General features: G+C 43.0%; 1 protein-coding gene across 1 annotated transcript in view; it reads left to right on the plus strand.

The window, feature by feature from the left end:
- The first annotated feature begins 3,879 nt into the window (after window positions 1-3,879).
- LOC120060288 (connector enhancer of kinase suppressor of ras 3-like) overlaps window positions 3,880-19,519 on the plus strand; it is a 51,192-nt gene continuing 35,552 nt past the window's right edge. Inside the window, exon 1 of the mRNA XM_039009476.1 lies at window positions 3,880-4,081. Coding sequence (XP_038865404.1) covers window positions 4,021-4,081 — 61 coding nt within the window. The 5' untranslated portion in view covers window positions 3,880-4,020. The remainder of the gene's footprint in view (window positions 4,082-19,519) is intronic.

The raw sequence follows: 19,519 nt of genomic DNA on the forward strand, positions 1-19,519 counted from the left end.
GTATTCAGACCCTTTCCTCAGTACTTTGTTGAAGCACCTTTGGGAGCGATTACAGACTCGAGTCTTCTTGGGTATGACCCCACAAGCTTGGCACACCTGTATTTGGGGAGTTTCTCCTATTCTTCTCTGCAAATCCTCTCAAGCTCCGTCAGGTTGGATGGGGAGCGTCGCTGCACAGCTGTTTTCAGGTCTCTCGATAGGGTTCAAGTCCGGGCTCTGGCTGGGCCACCCAAGGACATTCAGAGACTTGTCCCGAAGCCACTCCTGCATTGTCTTGGCTGTGTGCTTAGGGCTGTTGTTCTGTTAGAAGGTGAACCTTCACCCCAGTCTGAGGTTCTGAGCGCTCTGGAGCGGGTTTTCATCAAGAATATCTCTGTATTTTGCTCCGTTCATCTTTCCCTCAAAACTTACTAGTCTCCCAGTCACTGCCGCTGAAAAACATCCCGACAGCATGATGCTGCCACCATCATGCTTCACCATAGGGATGGTGCCAGGTTTCCTCCAGATGTGACACTTGGCATTCAGGCCAAGAGTTCAATCTTGGTTTCATAAGACCAGAGAATCTTGTTTCACATGGTCTGAGAGTCTATAGGAGCCTTTTGGCAAACTCCAAGCGGGCTGTCATGTGCCTTTTACTGAGGAGTACTCTACCATAAAGGTCTGATTGGAGGAGTGCATCTCTGCAGAGATGATTCTCCCATCTCCACAGAGGAACTCAGGAGCTCCTTCAGAGTGACCATCGGTTTCTTAGTCACCTGCCTGACCAAGGCCCTTCTCCCCCGATTGCTCAGTTTGGCCAGGTGGCCAGCCCTATGAAGAGTCTTGGGGGTTCCAAACATATTCCATTTAAGAATGATGGAGACTACTGTGTTCTTGGGGACCTTCAATGCTGCAGAAATTTGTTAGTACCCTTCCCCAGATTTGTGCCTCGACACAATCCTGTCTCGGCGCTCTACGGACAATTCCTTCGACCTCATGGCTTGGTTTTTACTCTGACATGCACTGTCAACTGTGGGACCTTATATAGACAGGTGTGTGCCTTTCCAAATCATGTCCAATCAATTGAATTTACCACAGGTGGACTCCAATCAAGTTGTAGAAACATCTCAAGGATGATCAATGGAAACAGGATGTACCTGAGCTCCTGAGTGGCGCAGCGGTCTAAGGCACTGCAGTCCCTGGTTCGAATCCAGGCAGTATCACATCGGGCCGCAATTGGGAGTCCCATAGGGCGGCGCACAATTGGCCCAGCGTCGTCCGGGTTTGGCCAGGGTAGGTCGTCATTGTGAATAAGAATTTGTTCTTAACTGACTTGCCTAGATACATGTAACAAAAAATTTTTGGGTCTGAATACTTATGTAAAAAATGTATTTTTTTGTTTTTTTTATTTACATTTGCAAACATTTCTAAAAACGTGTTTTTTCGCTTTGTCATTATGGGCTATTGTGTGTAGATTGATGAGGAACAACATTGATTTAATCAATTTTAGAATAAGACTGGTAACGTAACAAAATGTGGTAAAAGTCAAGGGATCTGAATACTTTCCGAATGCACTGTATATGTGCCTTTTATTCTTTCACACATCATCAGTTGCTTCCCATATGAGCCTTTGTATGCATGTTGCCTTTAACATGTTTGTATTACCTCCAGAACCAATCACATCTTTGGTATTATGAAAGAACTGTAGCTTTCCTATGTGGCAAAAAGTCCCCATTGTTATAATAAGGAAAGCATAGACTTTAAGTACAGTGCCTTCAGAAGGTATTCGTACCCCTTGACTTATTCCACATTTTGTTGTATTACAGCTTTTCTCACCCATCTACACACAATACCCCATAATGACAAAGTGAAAATGGGTTTTGAGAAATGTTAACACATTTATTGAAAATTAAATACAGAAATATCTAATTTATATAAGTATTCAGCCCCTGAGTCAATACAAGATAGAATCGCCTTTGGCATACATTACAGCTGTGATTCTTTCTTGGTAAGTATCAAAGAGCTTTGCACACCTGGATTGTACAATGTTTGCACATTATTCTTAAAAAAAATATTCAAGCTCTGTCAAGTTGCTTGTTGATCACTGCTAAACAGGCATTTTCAAGTCTTGCCATAGATTTTCAAGCTTATTTAAGACAAAACTGTAACTAGGCCACTGAGGAACATTTAATGTCATCTTGGTAAGCAACTCCAGTGTATATTTGGCCCTGTATTTAAGGTTTTTGTCCTGCTGAAAGGTGCATTTGTCTTCCAGTGTTTGTTGGAAAGCAGACTGAACAAAGTTTTCCTCTAGGATTTTGCCTGTGCTTAGCTCTATTACATTTATTTTTATCACAAAAAAACTCCCTAGTCCTTACCGATGATTTGATTTGATGACAAGCATACTCATAACATGATGCAGCCACCACTACGCTTGAAAATATGAAGACTGGTACAAAGTGACGTGTTGTGTTGAATTTGCCCCAAACATAACGCTTTGTATTCAGGACATGACGTTTATTTCTTTGCCACATTTTGAGCAGTTTTACTTTAGTGCCTTTTGCAAACAGGATGCATGTTTCGGAATATTTTTATTCTGTACAGGTTTCCTTCTTTTCACTCTGTCAATAGGGTTAGCATTGTGGAGTAACTACAATGTTGTTGATCCATCCTCAGTTTTCTCCTATCACAGCCAATAGGTGCCCTTCTTTGCGATGCGGAAAAGCACCCGGTCTTTGTGGTTGAATCTGTGTTTGAAATGCACTGCTTGACTGATGGACCTTACATATAATTGTATGTGTGAGGTACAGAGATGAGGTAGTCATTCAAAAATCATGTTAAACACTATTATTGCATACAGAGAGAGTCCATACAACGTATTATGTGACTTGCTAAGCAAATATTTACTCCTGAACTTATTTAGGCTTGGCATAACAAAGGGACAATGCAGAAACAATAACAAAATACATTTCAGCTTTTCATTTTTTATGAATAAAAAAAAAAAATCGACAAACATAATTTCACTATGATATGATGAGGTATTGTGTGTAGGCCAGTGACACAACATTTTAAATGCAGGATGTAACACAACAAAATGTGGAAAAGGTAAAGGGGTGTGAATACTTTCTGAAGGCACTGTAGTAGGACAATGCAGAAGTGGCTTAACATTTACTGCTGAGCAATAGCTAGCTCACCAACAGAGCGCAGCCGTGAGCCGCAACCAATGGTAGTGTGGAAGAGGGACATTTGTTATTTGTTATTTTATATGACCTGAAGAAGGGACAGGTTATGCTGTTCCTCTTTCTGTAAAATTGTTCCGTTCCCTGATATGCTCTCAATCGCACTGTTTTAAGTCACCCTTTTCTTTGTCACCAGTCTGTTTAATAACTGTTTCTAAACTGCGCTGTTCTAACGTTCTGTGAAACAATGCCTGATAAAAATAACTCTGATCGAAGTGTAGGCTACGAAAAGTTATGTGATGTGATGAAACATGGTCTATAATATTTATTATATATTTAAAAAAGGCTAAATTACCCATAACACATGCTATATGAAGCTGCAGAGACAGAAACGCACAGTAAAGAAAAAAAACGAACTATGCACTTCAAGAATGGAATTTTTCGTCAACTTTTGAATGCAATAATGTATTATTATAGTATAGTCATTATCAGCCATAGGGCTACATTCATTATCGGTGGTCAATGTAGTAAGATATAGCCTACATATTTGTGGTGCAATGTTGTTGATTGCTCCGCCCTGTTCAGTAGTTTCAGCTGAGCGAAACTATGCAACTTGATCCCAAGCCCAGTGACGAGCTATGGGGGTTTTCAGTCCTGCCTCCGACCATGTGTGATGTGATTGAGTTCCCAGTCGCTGAGTGCACTGAGAATACGAGCCAGAGTGAAGAGGATCACAGAGAGACAGACAACTGATCTACAGAGAAGCAATGGGAGTTTTATAATAAATTGACAATCGTAGGCAACCGAAAGCAGTGTTTTATAGTATCGATTTCTAATTGTTGTTTTAGATAGCTTCCTGGGAATGCAAGCAATGGATCCAATAACGAAGTGGACACCAACGCAAGTTGTCGACTGGATGAAAGGTAAGTTTGGATCATATTCACACACCGCTCAATTCACAATAATTGTCCATGTTAACCGCTATCTGAAACTTGAGAAACAACTAAATACGCCTCATTCGCGGATCCCTGCAATGTATGCGCTTTTTCTTAAAAGCTCATGTTTCGTAGAAACTGCCTCTGTGCTGCCGCTAACTATCGCTGTCAACTTGTTGCACAGAGAACAAAGGGAAATATCTTGCTAATGTTTGTGAGTTTAATTTAAGAGCTAACACGTAACAGCTGTGTGATCTTTGACAAACACTCAGAATTATTATGACACAGGTGAACCAACGTTTCCAGACAAATTGCCTCTGGCTGTGCCTCTTGCACTGTTCTTTGAGGAGCCAACTTTTGCAATAACAGTATTAACCAAAAACAGTGCAGTTATTTTTATATATCTCACTATTTTCCAAGCACAATGTGTTACAACAGTTTGTTTTACTGGAGGCACAATGGAGCTGAAGATTATAAACTGAATTAATTGAATCATAATTGTCTTTATCAGCCATCAGACAATTTTTGTAACACTGGAAACCACAAACTATTTTCCTGTAATATTTGGTTAAACACACAGCACAACATGCACAATGCTGTATTGGTACACCCAGCATATTCTTAATGTGAGAATCCAACCTGGAATGCCGGTTATGGAAATGTATGACATCACCTAAGGACTATTTTATTTTAACTACCTGAATCCTGTCACAGCATTGGCATGCAAAGTGACTGTCTGCTACTACTGGCATGAGAAGTATCTGCAGTCACAGATACGCAGCAACACTCCCCTATATGAAACATTATAGGAGGATAGAAGTGCTTCTTGTGAATTATCTTTATGTCAAAAGAAACATGATCTGAAATGTTGTTTGATGATATATCCTAGGCTAGGGCCATCATTTTCCAGAGTAAAGTTATTTGATAGTTCCTACATATTTCATTGCCCTAGACTGAACATCCACACCCGTCTACTCTTCAGTAGTTGCAGAATGAAGCAAACCTGGTGTGTAGGCCTTCTAGTGTTCCTGTTCAGTGCCTGTGTGTAGATAGATGTGCTGAAGGGATTGTGGGGGGTTACCCTGTGAGCCCAGTGGATGGAGGGACAATTTGCTCAGTAGACAGGCCCTACTCGTCAGTCTTCACTCTGGCTATCTGACTCAGCAGTTCTCTATTGGAGGGTCTTACCACTGGCTCTGTTCACTGGACTGCCATAAGACAGCCTCTGTGCCTAAAATGACAACAGGCCATTGGTGCTTAACATGCAGTATAAACTCAGCAAACACCAATACTGCCTGTGCTAATCGCCCTAAGGTTGTTTTCTTCAGAGGGATCATGGTTACGTTTGTGTGTTTTGGGTCAAAAGTCGTTGGTTGACTTCATTTTTTGAAGCTAATGGACCACTACTAATCAATCTACACTGAACAACACTATAAACACAACATGTAAAGTGTTGGTCCCATGTTTCATGAGCTGAAATAAAAGATCCCACCAGAAATGTTCCATATGCACAAAAAGCTTATTTCTCTCCAATTTTGTGCACAAATTTGTTTACAACCCTGTTAGTGAGCATTTCTCATTTGCCAAGATAATCCATCCACCTGACAGGTGTGGCATATCAATAAGTTGATTAAACAGCATGATCATTACACAGGTTCACCTTGTTCTGGGGACAATTTGCAGTTGTGACATAACACAATGCCACAGATGTCTCAAGTTTTGAGGGAGTGTGCAATTGGCATGCTGACTGCAGGAATCTCCACCAGAGCTGTTGTCAGATCATTTATTGTTATTTTCTCTACCATAAGCCGCCTCCAACATCCTTTTAGAGAATTTGTCAGTACGTCCAACTGGCCTCACAACCACAGACAACATGCATGGCATCGTGTGGGCGAGTGGTTTGCTGATGTCAAAGTTGTGAACAGAGTGCCCCATGGTGGTGGAGTTATGGTATGGACAATGAACACAATTGCATTTTATCGATGGCAATTTGAATGCACAGAAATACTGTGACGAGGCCCATTGTCGTGCCATTCATCCACCGCCATCACTTCATGTTTCAGCATGATAATGCACGGCCCCATGTCGCAAGGATCTGTACACAATTCCTGGAAGCTGAAAATGTCCCAGTTCTTCCATGGCCTGCATACTCACCAGACATGTCACCTATTGAGCATGTTTGGGATACTCTGGATTGACGTGTTCCAGTTCCTGCCAATATCCAGCAACTTCACACAGCCTTTGAAGAGGAGTGGAACAACATTCCGCAGGCCACAGTCAACAACCTGATCAACTCTATGCGAAGATGTCGCTCTGCATGAGGCAAACGGGTTTCTGATCCATGCTTTTACCTTTTTAAGGTATCTGTGATACATAGATCTGTGATATACAGATGGATATCTGTATTCCCAGTCATATTAGGGCCTAATGAATTTATTTAAATTGACTGATTTCCTTATATGAACTGTAACACAGTAAAATATTTGAAATTGTTGCAATAATAGTTTTGCTAAGTGTATATATATTGAGTGAAAGGCCAGTTAAATCTCTCAATTTAACATTGTTTTTGACTGGATGTCCTGCAGCACCTATCATACTACCGTATGCACTAATATTGGGAAATTCACTTTAATACAGTTTTAATCTATTTTTATATTTTCCTTAGCAATTGTACTCAATAACACTAGCAGGACCACACTGGGTGTTGAAGTTGATGGCAGACTCCAGTCATTTCCCAAATATAGTCTTGAATCCATTCACATTACATTTAAGAAATTTAGCAGACACTCTTATCCAGAGGGACTTACAGGAGCGGTTAAGTGCCTTGCTCAAGGGCACATAGGCAGATTTTTCACCTAGTCTGCTCGGGGATTCTAACCAGGGACATTTGGGTTACTAGCCCAACACTCTTAACCACTAGGCTACCTGCTGCTCCTAATGCCCAGACTGAGGAGAGCTAGTGCTGTTCAGAGAATGTTTAGTTCAAAACTCAGCTGAGTAGTTTCACACTTACAAACTCACTTTCTTTTTTTTATCCTCCTACTCACAGCAGAGTCCACCAAGTTTGCTCAGGCATTCCAAATGTGCAATCACAACTACTGTTCAAGTTGGTGAGTAAGAAGAGGCTTTCATAGTAATGTGAGTTTTACTGACTTTAGTTTCAGAAAAACATCAGCAGTATAGTGTTACAGTATGTCTGAGGTTTTCAGTATTTGACAATAGAATACTCCAATCACAAAGACTCTTGCAAGCAGACTGTTGTAATTGGTGTGATAAATGTAGCGACAGGTTTGTTTTTAAGCAATGGACCACGATTAGAGAGCAGATGATCTAGTGGCCTACATCTGTCCCAATGTGGTCACAGGATGCAAGTGTCAAAAATAAGGACTGTACCAGCCAGAAGAGGAGGGTGTAATTTTTTAGAATAGCACTGACATGCCAAATTGGTAGTGTGTGAAGTGCCCATTGCCCAGTGGCTTTGCCTCTGGAGCATGTCCGAGGCCTTTTCTTGAGAGGTGATAGTGAGGTGTTGGCATTGATCTTCATGATCCTTATCAGACAATTACAGGGTGGCGGTGTGAACAGACTCAGAACAGAGAGCTTATTGAGCCATGTGCCTCTCTCTACTACACATGATAATGCCCATCTCTTGCTCTTCTGTACCAGCATGGCTGCATTTTTTAAAAGTCCTCACAATGACCTAGGCTTTATTAATCCCCTGTAATAACCTGCATCGACTATGTATACAGCCAGTAGAGAAGCATGTGTTCATTTGAACTAAACTGGGCTAAGTACCACAGGACTTCCCCCCCCCCCCCCCTCCACACACCAGGGTCCATGTTCAAAGAAGGAAGTAAAGAATGACAGGTTATTCCATGGAAATCGTTAAGATAAAACTGTCATTTTGGCACAAACGAATGTCCAGTAATCCTCTCATTCTCCTTTTTAGGGTGGACCTATTGTAATCTGTTGATCTAGAGATATGTGTAACTTCCCTTTTTTAAAAGGCTTTAGACTTCAGGGAAGCTGTGTAAGAGGATTCTCCCTGAGGGACAGGAACCTGAAAGTGATCGCAGTGGTTTTGCCCTGCCTGTCCTGTTTCTGACAGGCCCATGTGTTAACCTGATGTGGAAGAGCTTGCAATATGGGGACTTCTCAATCAGTCACCAATAGATTATATTTCTCCATTGTCCAGTTTGTTGTGTGCAACAGTACTGGGTTGGTGGTTAGGCCAAGTATTTTAATTAGAACGTACACAATGAAGACGATATTGTCTGAGAGGTTCATAAAAGGTTCCAAACTGTAAACCAGAATTGGTTGACGCTCATTTTAAAATGCTCTGGAAGGTTAGAGGGGGTCACCTTCCTTGTGCCTCTGTCAAACTGGGCAGGGCAGTTTGCTTTTCATTCAAATCCCAATGTGAATTGCAAATCTCCCAGATCATCTGAGCTTAGCGGTGCTTCTAGAGGTTTGGCCCCAGTCTGCCCTAAGAGCATTGGCCTCTGAAACACACAGAGCTTAACACTGTGGGAATAATCGCAACCTTAGGTGGCACTGCTCAGGGCACAGATGGGTCACTGCAGCCATAGTGTCTGACTGCCCATACAGAGAGCTGTGAGAGAGATGGTGTACCTCAACTTCGGAATCATATGAGTGATATTCCTGGACTGTTGTAATCGGAATGGTTGGTATTTATTTTGACCTCACTGTAGAAAGTCTATGTTAACGACATGTTTTGTATAGGCATGATTTTGCTGCGCCAGACAATTTCCACGTTGTGGGCGACCTCTTAAGTTGCAAACAGTTGTCGTGGTCTTTGCTCGTTCCTCATGACTAGGTCTGCCGATTTTGAAGTACCACTACGTGCTGTCGTAGGCTCCGACAAAGTTCCGTCAGACATTTTGAGCCTTTATTGTGTAGTTGGTGTTAGGAATGCGATGTACAGTGCGGGCAGGCCTGTAAGGCCTCAAAATGCTCACTACAGTGGTGGTGTTAGTACTATTAAAGCACTATGGAGTGAACTATGCTCTAATAGCCACTGGATATGACAGGAATGTGTTCTGCTACTGGACCCAACTACTGCCTCTGTGAATCAGCAGTGAAAACAAGCATGAGTGTCCTTTTATGCACTTATGCCACCAGTTTCTTTTTTTTTTAAGGATTTAAATGCCTGAGCTAGAATGACTGTTCAGCCTCTCTCGGTTAAGAACACACTTCCTATACACATGCAAGTCTTCTCATTCCGCCATAACCTGTTGGTGTTCGCACATTTATCTTAAGTGCTCTCATGCTAAAACAAAATTAACACGTTGTATAATTGAGAAATATTTTGTAGTTCTAAAATAGGCGTAAACAGTCATTCTTTCACTACGGTTGTATGTAATGTGTAACAGCATCTTAAAGTGGCTGCTTTTGCTTCATCCATTGAAGTCTAACTGTCAGACCATCGGAACCTAAAATATAAGCTGGTTTCACTACAATGTTTGTAAATGTAAATAAACACTAAAGCCTCAACATGGTTAACTGTCATTTTGATATCATGGATGGTCAGTCATTGCATCCATAGCTCTGTCTATGAATTTCTAAGTGATTTACATTTCTCCAGCCCCATCTCTCTGCTTTTTACTGAAACAGGGGTGGGGAGAATGCTTTGTTATTGTTTTAACTGCTGATTACTGCTTTAAGGGCATATAGGCAAGTCTACATTCTACCAACCAAAGGCAGTAACCTAGAGATTGCATTCCTCAGGTTGTTTGACATTAACCCATGTAATGTCTGCCTTTGTAGTATCGCTTATAATGTATTACTGTTCAAACTACTGGTATCTCCCATCTCAAGGAAAATAGTGCCATTTTCAGTGGTCTAACACAATCCTATAGCTAGGACTCTTCACCTTGTTTTACCTCTGTTTGTAATTTTAGAACAATTTCCAGTCAACAGTACATTTTATTTTATGTTGACAGAATTTCTGTGGGTTAAAATGACAGTAACTCGGTCAGTCACTCTTGTTCATTCACGACAGTATTGGGTGACGCGGATCAGGAATTGAACAGGGTGTGTTGTGGTGAAAAATGATTGCTGTGTGTCTGTCCTGCCGTCACAAGGAACTACTCAATCATTCATGATTTGTGAGTACTTTTCTTTGTGTGTCACTAACACATCATAAGAGATCCAGAAACACATTATTTTGTGTGTGTCAAGGAGGGAGAGAGACACAGGTAGGTCATTAACATGGCAGAGTAGGAGTCTGTGGTGCGTCACTGCCTTGCAGTGGGATAGCTGTCTGTCTGCGTCGTGCCCTGTGGGTGTCACACTGGCTGGTCACGCTGTCGCTCACAGATGACATCCCACTGAAGATGACTCACCTTCAGTCTCTCCCACACGGAGAACAGGATCGACTCATCTCAACGCCCCGCTCTCTTTTCAACTCGTTCTCTCTGTTCCACAGGATCTGAGCACTAGCTGCGGGGGATTCCTATTGCATAGTTGTTTCTATTCAGCTGTAATGTACAGCATGTAATCTGAGTAAGAGAACATTTGGGTGACTGTGAAATCTCAATGAAAGCAGTACAACCATCATTGTGGTGTGTTGATTCTCAGCTTGTTGTGTATGTATGTCCTGTGTGCTGATGGCTTCCTCTGTCATCCCTCCCACTGAAGACCATTAACGATATTCAATCCTCTTTGACCCTTGTCTCCTTCCCTGACCTGGATGCGTGTAGGCTGTAAATCTTTCTAAACGGAATGTCCCCCCCCCCCCCCCCCCCCCATCTCAAGTCTCCAACTCTCCACCAGACCCGTTATCATGGCTACGCTCCCGTTGTTTGTTTACCAGGCCCAGCTGTGGTTGAGGGCTGCGCTGGCAGTCATTGTGAGTGTTTGGTACCGGCACAAAGAGCAGGGTTACTGGTAAAGCCTGGTTTAGCTGAGAGAATGCACATCGTGGGTAAAAACAAATAGTGTGTGTGCCTGGGCCAAGCGGGAGGCAGGCCTGCCCGATTATGGGGAGGTCAGAAATGGGATGCCAGGTTCATTTTTAGATTTGGATGAGGAAATACTCTCCTCTTCGCTTGGCAGTTAAGATGGCAGATATTTTTTCTGGTCCTTTCTGACTGTTTAACAGCCTGTTAGAACTTAACTAAAAGCCAGATTTGGGGGGTTGGAAAGTTTTGCGTATTCCCTTTGTTCCCCTTCAGAGATAATCTTAAAGGTAGTCCCATGACACCCCTGTTAAACTGGCCAGGCCACCATGATCATACACACCTGACATGAGGAGAGAAGAGGCCACTGTTGTCACTTCACTCACTCACTACACAGCCAGTCTATATGTCTGTCTATAAATAAAGGTCACGCACTATACTGTACAGGCAGTCTGTCTATTGTCTATAAATAAAGGGCAGGAGTTTCCTGGTCAGGTCCCTTTTTACATGGCTGGGCATGATAGGTTTCCTCTGCCTCGCTGGGAGGAAACGTGGTGTTCTATCTCTGTGAAGACTGAAGAGACAACCTCTGAGGAAAATACTACATATGTTTTAGCCTGGCGCGATAGTGACAGTACAGGTGCCTTTTGGGGGGGGGGGGGGTTTGAGTGAAGTTGACTTAAGATGGTTTTTCAGACGACTTTGGAAAGCTCTGGGAGGTGTGTTACAATTGCACAAAGACTTTGTTAAAAAAACAATCGTCAACAGGACAAACAAACACAACAATATGAGCATGGAAAGCTGGGGCGTGGTGGAGTGACAGGGAATTTCTGCCATTTTTGTGGCCCTTAATCTCTTTAGTGGTTGTTTACGTGCGAGGTAATGAGCAGCGTGGCTAGCTGGCTGCAGTGTTTTGTTGGCGGGAGAGGTAGTTCTAAAACCACAGCATTACACACAGCTCCTGCTCCAGTCCGAGGTCCAGACCTCACTGAATAAGAATGGCCATAGAATTCATTCTGCGCATTGACGTGTATGACCTCTGATTGTTGTACACAAGCTTATGCAGGGGCAGCCTCTGAGCTGTGAGAAAGGACTTCATTGGATCTCCATTACAGGAAGAAACTCAGCAACCCATAACTGGTCTTTCTGTTTATGTCCTGTTGAAACCCGGAGGTGACTGACGCGTTCGGTGTTTGGGGACTCAGCCAGGAGTGACTGTCAGAGTTTGTGCCTGTGGCACTTTCTGTTGTGCACTCCTTCCTCCCCTTGGTGTAGTTCTCTATCGTTCCATCTTTCCGTCTTTGTCACATGCCTGCAGGTCAGCAAGTATATCCACAGGTCAAAACTCCCCTTTTCCATCACAGCCCTAGAATCCAACCTCCTAGACCTCTGTCAGTGTCTCGCCACCTTATCTGCTGAGTGAGGTATCCCCAGTGTGACTGGAGCCTGCATGGGGAGTAGGACCAGGGCTAGTAGAGCCAGGATGAGGCGCTATTTATCTTACCACACGACATGAGTGTGATCTCTGTGCCGTCATCGTCCATCTCCCTTCGACAGACGGGGCTTTTTTTGTCACTATCCTTAAGACATTTATCATGTTGGAGAACCAGGTTGAAAGTGTAATCTTTGTTCAAGATAAGCCCTGCAAGGCAAAAATACACTTTGTTAAACTTAGGACTCTACACAAATAGCCTACAGAAACACACCAATTGATTAGCTGATGAGGGCACACATTTGCTCCTGGTGCTGGTAACTTCTAAGCTTACAGATAGTAAACAGGATGGGCCATGATGTCAAATTGTACTCTTGGATAAAGTCCTCCCCAAAAACATTCTTAATAGCCCAGGGGGGATTAAAGTCCATAGCTTATAGATAGATACTCAATGTGCACAGTTGGTTAGATGCTCAGTGGGGATGGTACTGTTGCACAACTGTCCCTTTCACACTAGCAACTGTCTTGTGTATGGGCTTTGTTTTGCTCATGTGAAGTAAAGTCATGCATCAGAGGAAGGCTTAGCAGTTTCTTTTCTTTTAGTTTTTTTTCTTCTAATTACAACCCAGGCTGCGCAGAGCCATTGTGCTGGAATGCTGGAATTTCCACAATGGCACGCCTCCTGAGAACAATGGCTATTCCTCTGATTCCCCACAGGTTTGCCGGCCTAAATAAGAGGGAGAGTTACAGTGGCACTGCTATTGTACGCCCAGCAGCTTTCCCACTGTCCAGCCCAGGCAGGGTAGGACCAGGTAGGTGACAGGAGGAGACAACGAGGGGACAGATGGCCAGAGCCCCCCTGGAAAACAGTGAGGGGAGGCAGGGGGGAGAGGAGGAGGGAAGGCTTTTTCTGTGGGAGGTGAAAGACTGTTCTCTCATGTAATCAAACCCCTGAGAACCCAAGCTAAGCCTGCCTGAGTATCACCGGGCTTGGTGGCGGATGTGAGCCTGGCGTTGGGAGGAGCGAGAGGAGGGCTGTGTGTGCATGCAAGTGAACGTGCACCAGTGTGTTTATATACTGTTGTAAGGAACAGATGTGCATGTCATCCTAAATCTGCAGCATAATCAATTATGTAGGATTTACCGGTGATTTGATCAAGGTCTGCAGGTCTGCTTCAGATAAGAAAAAGACGTAGTGTTCTCCTGTAATAGAACACACAATCTAAGGTATTTGGATTTCATTGTAAAGTAAATAACCTTACACATGATATCTGCTTCCAAAAGTGTTGCAGTAGTATACTAGCGAGTCTACATGCTGTGGGGCACTGTGCAGCCTTTTTCTTCTATACTTTAGAGCATTTCCAGTGTCTGACTCTTCTGATTATTCTTTGATTCTCCCTGGACTGTCATGTTCTGGCTTCTGAAAGGAAACTTGCTGTTTTTAGTGTGAACCAGGAATGTTAGGATTATCACAGGACTAGCCAGGCAGTTGGCTGCCAAAAGGACAGTGTTTACATGGCCAAAAACTTGTGCTTATAGCCTTAAAGGGATACTTCGAGATTTTGTCCATGAGGCCCTTTTATCTACTTCCCCAGAGTCAGATGAACTCGTGGATACCAAGTGTATGTCTCTGTCCAGTATAAAGGACGTTAGAGGTAGTTTTGTGAGTGAATGCTAACTAGTGTTACCCATAGACTACCAGTCATTGCGCTAACGCTAGTTAGCAACTTCCTTCAAACTGCACGCAGAGACATAAAAATGGTATCCACGAGTTCATCTGACTCTGGGGAAGTAGATAAAGGCCCTTAATTGCCAAAATCTCTAAGTATCCCTTTAAGAATGCTGCAGTTCCATTGCCTTATATTTACGTTTTAGCCAAAGCAACTTACAGTAGTGATTTGTATACAATTTTGTACTGGTCCCCCCCATGGGAATTGAACCCACAACTCTGGCTTTGCAAGTGCCATGCTCTACCAACTGAGCCACACAAGACTTTCAGTGGAATCCAGATCCGTTTCTAAAGTCCAAACTGAGCCTCAGCCTCTCGGCTCTTTCCCAGCTGTCCAGAATCATGCCTGTCTGTATGTCAACTCCTGTCACCTCTGGACTGAAGCTGTTTTGTTGATAACCTGTTGTACATAGTTCCAGGTCCAAATGAATGGATGTAGTGGGTGACAGCAGGACCCGCACAGTAACAGCAGGTGCCCGTCCATCCAGGCCCCTGCTCCAGAGTGGGCGGGGTAATGATAGACTGTGGGCATCAGGTCTAGCTTTGTTAATCATCCCCCATATTGTGAAAATAGATCACTCAGTCTAATTGCTTTGAAACGGAACTTCCTCCTATTATGTTACATTGAAAGCACACTTGGCTTTAACCATATGTTTGGTCTCTTGTGTAATGAGTCAATTGGATTGTTGGCACTAATACATACACACTGATGTTCAAATTAGGAGAAACCTGGGTTAGTGAGACAGAATTTGTCAGTTTATGCATGTTGCTTCTCACTTCATCTCAGCTTTTGCATTTAAGTTTGTGTTAAGTGTTGTTTTCAGGATGGCAGTAAAACATTTCTAAAGCATTTGAGCCTGGTTACCCCTTTGAAGAGCTTTCACATACTCTGAAAAGACACCCCCACTCATCTCCTTTGTCAATTCACAATAATGTGACACCTGACCTCCCTCACTTGTTTTTTATGTCCTTAATGGAAATTGATAGTTGCGTGTGCACACACACACACACACACACACACACACATCCTGTAGCCATTGATCTACGCTCTATACAAGTTCTCAGGCCTCTGTGGAAAAAGGGCATATTTTCTTCTGGAGGTGGCAAGGGTACAGGCCAGAGAGAACATGGGAAAGGGTGATAACTAGTCAGTTGTACAACTGAATGCCTTCAACTGAAATGTGTTTTCCGCATTTTAACCCAACTCCTTTGAATCAGAGAGGTGCGGTTGGCTGCCTTAATCGACATCCACGTCTTCGGTGCCTGTGGAACAGTGGGTTAACTGCCTTGCTCAGGGGCAGAACAGCAGATTTTTAGTACCTGAAGCCTCTGGGAACAAATGCAGTGTGACTCCTATGGGAGAAATCCACTATGACTTGTATGACTATAGGGATAGTGCTGTGTGTGGTTCCTATGGGAATAATGTCATCTGACTGGGGGAACTCATGTACCCACCAGGGTTTCCAGTAGGAAAATTTGGCACCGGACAATGTGACCAACAAGATTTGAATTAACCGGACATTCATACGCATTAGGTCATCCACCCACGGTGCTCAAAATTACATTTAGATCATTGTCATTAATATTAAGAGTATACATTTCTATTTTATTGAAAAGAAAAACATTGTCTGTTGCGTCTTCCATCCCTGCTAGATATCATTAAAAAAAGTATACGTTTAGCCTAGAAGAACAAGTCACATACACATAATATAATTTGCGAATGACCTGTCCTATAGGCTGTTTGTATGAATAAATAACAAAACACAGCTGTTTTCAATTACAGGCCTCTAAGTTAGCCTAGGCATGAGTATTTTAATAAGGCCTAATAACAAAACATGGGGGTCTGAACACCAGGGCTGGCCGGTCATGGCTAGAAGGGAACCAGCTATTGTCAAATTAATGTCAGATTTGACTTTTCGAAGCAGGTTAGGAGAACTGGTACAGCAGGTTAGGAAAATGAACATAACAGAATTAGGTTAAGGTTAGATAAAGGGTTCGGGTTATTTTGACAATTGCTGGATCTGTCCTAGCCGTGACTGGCCAGCCCGTCCCACTCCACATTCCAGCACCACATTAGTGGAAAGAGGACACTCTCTAGGCCGCCACAAAATGAAGAAATTGTAAAAGAGATGTTGGACAATCAAATTTAGTTATGTAAGGCTTGTTCATTGAGAGAGCTTATTTTACAATGATCCGGTGAAATAAGGCCTGCGCCATGCATTTATGAAAGCACTTTTTTCCAAAGTTCAAATCTATGTCGTACTTTAAAAAAATATGTTTTTACTTTTCTGAATGATGTTAATAAATGTTCTGTTTATTGTCATTGAACTATCGTGGGGTTGTGACTCATGTGTAATATACGTGTCTTATTGATAACTCTGGTTCCTACTATAGGCAGTTGGCTGCCTAGTGATTGCAACATAACTCTCCAATGTGAATAGTTGGCAATTAATTTGTTTCCAAGTGCTACGGAATAAGCTCAACTGAAATGCACCAATTGTGCATGATGCACATCATTACTCTACTCTAGTCCATCGATCCATTCCAAATATTTCTACTATACATGACATGGGTGGCATATGTTGATCTTCCCTAGGGTGGCAGCAGAACTGCTAGGACTGGGCCTGACCAACACAATTTGCCTCTAATTTACTTGCGTTTACAGTGGACCTTGGCCTGCTCAAAGTGACCCGCTGCTGTTGGGAAGTCAAAATTATCCAACCACTTGGAGCAGCTCGATGCACATCGGCCTCGTTACTTTGTTTTCAAGAAGGCGCGATCTTGAGGCAGTCTGTTTTGGGGAAGGAATCACCTCGGCAGTCACACTGAAAACGGGCATGGTCAACACAATCTTCACCAATTTTGCTTAGCCGGGGTCCACTTAGCTGAAGTCCCTTATGAGGAACTTGCGTATTTTGCGTGAGTAAAAATAGAAACACACTAATATTTGAGGATTTATTAGCCTATGAAGTAGCCCATATTTGGAGTTGGAGCACATCGACTGGTATTTACATCAATGAATAAAAAGCATTATTTTGATATGGATTTTTTTTTCTTCCGGACAATTTGCCCGGCAACGGTTTTATTTATCGGCTTTAAAACATTTTTACTGGCTAGAAGCCGGCATCTACCAGTTCCCACTCTCTCCCCAGCGGGATCCTCTGTTAGTCCCATTAGAGGGGACGGGTCCCCCCCCCCCACACACACACAGGCTGTTTGAAGTGGCAGACTAGTTCAAACTGTCCCAGTTAGACAGCCAGGTTGGACCCGACTCCACCATGACATGATCCAGGATTCCAAATTCAAGGCAGTGCTCTTGGAGAGGGATTTTGGAGGCATTTGAAAAATTAGGGAACAACCCTTAAACAAATCAACCAATTTCTATAGGTATTAATGGTGTAAGGAAAGTTCTCCTTTGGGAAGTTGGTTTTCCTGTCTACCCAAAGCTTTGTAATCAGCCCTTACATGGGCTGTTCAGGAGAGGTTAATCTGTTTAAATCTAGAATCCTTAGTTGTTACATACATTTTTGGACTTATAAATAAATTATATAACCATTGATTCTTGAAGAATGTAACTTTATAAATTCCTCATTAGCTTAGTTCAACTGTCATACCCCATCAGAACCCCAAAATATAAGCTTGTTTTACGCCAATGTTTGTCAACAATGTCATGTAAACAAACAGCCTTTAAACATGGTTGAAGCTATCCTTTTTGATATCACGGATAGTCAGACCAACGGATGCAAGGATTATATATGAATTTGAGTGGTAACATTTTCTCCAGGCCCGTCCCTCAGCTTTTTACCAAAACAGAGGTGGGAAGACCGCTTTGTTATTGATTCAACTAAGGATTCTAGCTTTAAGGATGGGAAGGAAAACGGGCACTGTCTGAGCCAGAGCAGACCTGGTAACCCAAACCTCAAGCATGCCTTCCCTTCTTTACTCATCCGTAGAGATATTCCGCAGAAGGATGGAATCATTCCACAGGAAATGCCTTTTAACACGGTGAGGGTAATGCAGGAAGGAGAAACCTTAGCCCTTGGTTTCCATCCTTTTTGTTTCTCTTAAATCCCATTACCAGCGGCTGGCCCAGTCAGAGGCGTGGTTTGTGTTGGGCTGGGATCAGTCCGCCCGCCAACACGGCAGCACAGCGCTTTCTGGGACACACTCATACTCTCCTCCACTGGGTCTATGAAGTGAGTTCCCTCTGTGCTGCCTGAACCCGGTTAATCTAAGGGGTTCAGCCAAAACTGTCAAGTCTGCCCTGGGAATTCTCAACATAGGAATGGGAAAGATGTTTAGACAGTAAATGTACTTGACTGGTTGTGTTATACTTGAGCAGTTTGATAGATTCATTTGCAGAAGCCTTGCAGACTTTCCCTAAACATTTTTGTGTTTTATAAGAGGTTGTTAAAAATGCAATAAAGCACAGCTAATGGTATATTAAAGATTCTTTTGCACATTTGTAGTATTTTGTTTTTTTGTGAAAGACTTGGCTGTTCTGAGTTATTGGGTTTAAATGTAGGTCTAATGTGAATGTAATTGTTTCTATGAATGTACAGAATGTGCCAGCGTGTGTGTGGTTGCGATGTGGACAGTCCATCACAGCAGCATGCATACACTACTCTTGCTGCAATCCAGTAGATGTGATTGGCACAGCAGCCTCTGGTCAGTCTTGGGAGCCTGTGTCTGTCTCTCTGCTCTGCAGGCCAGACAGATTAACAGTCTGCTCTGGTATCTGTAACCGGATCTCCTGCAGCACTGAACCATTCAATACGCTGACACACACACACACACTTTGCCTTAGCAACAGCACTCCACACACACATTGATTGTCACGCAGGCATAAATATGAGGTGCCATTCATAAAGATGGCCCCTGACCACAGAACACACCCTGTCTGCACACACACATGCTCTACATACACTATATGTAGTATATTCCTATATGGAGTATAGTTATTATGGCTGCAGTTTAGACTGGAAAGAATGTTAGAATCCAAAGTGCTCGGTGTGTGTGTGTGTGTTGTGCAGCTGACAGGCCATTCAGAGGACCAGGGCTCAGGGCCTTAGCTCTGCAGCTGCCCCATCTCTGTGCCCTCTTTGATAAGCAAGATGGTGTTTCCTCCCTTCCTCTCTGGCCCATGCCCCTCTCCCACACACAGGCTTGTTCTTCACTCTGTTGTCACAACACTGCTCACCGGCCCAAATGAGAGGGGGTTGTGTGTGTGGTTGTTGCAGTCAGGTTTTATTTTGAACAAGAAGCATTTTTGTTTGGCTCTAAGGGAGACTTTATTTGCTGGAGCTGTTTTGTCCTTTCCCTCAAAGACTTTTAATTACACGTCA

Source organism: Salvelinus namaycush, chromosome 15 (assembly GCF_016432855.1).
Source record: "Salvelinus namaycush isolate Seneca chromosome 15, SaNama_1.0, whole genome shotgun sequence".
Taxonomy (NCBI): domain Eukaryota; kingdom Metazoa; phylum Chordata; class Actinopteri; order Salmoniformes; family Salmonidae; genus Salvelinus; species Salvelinus namaycush.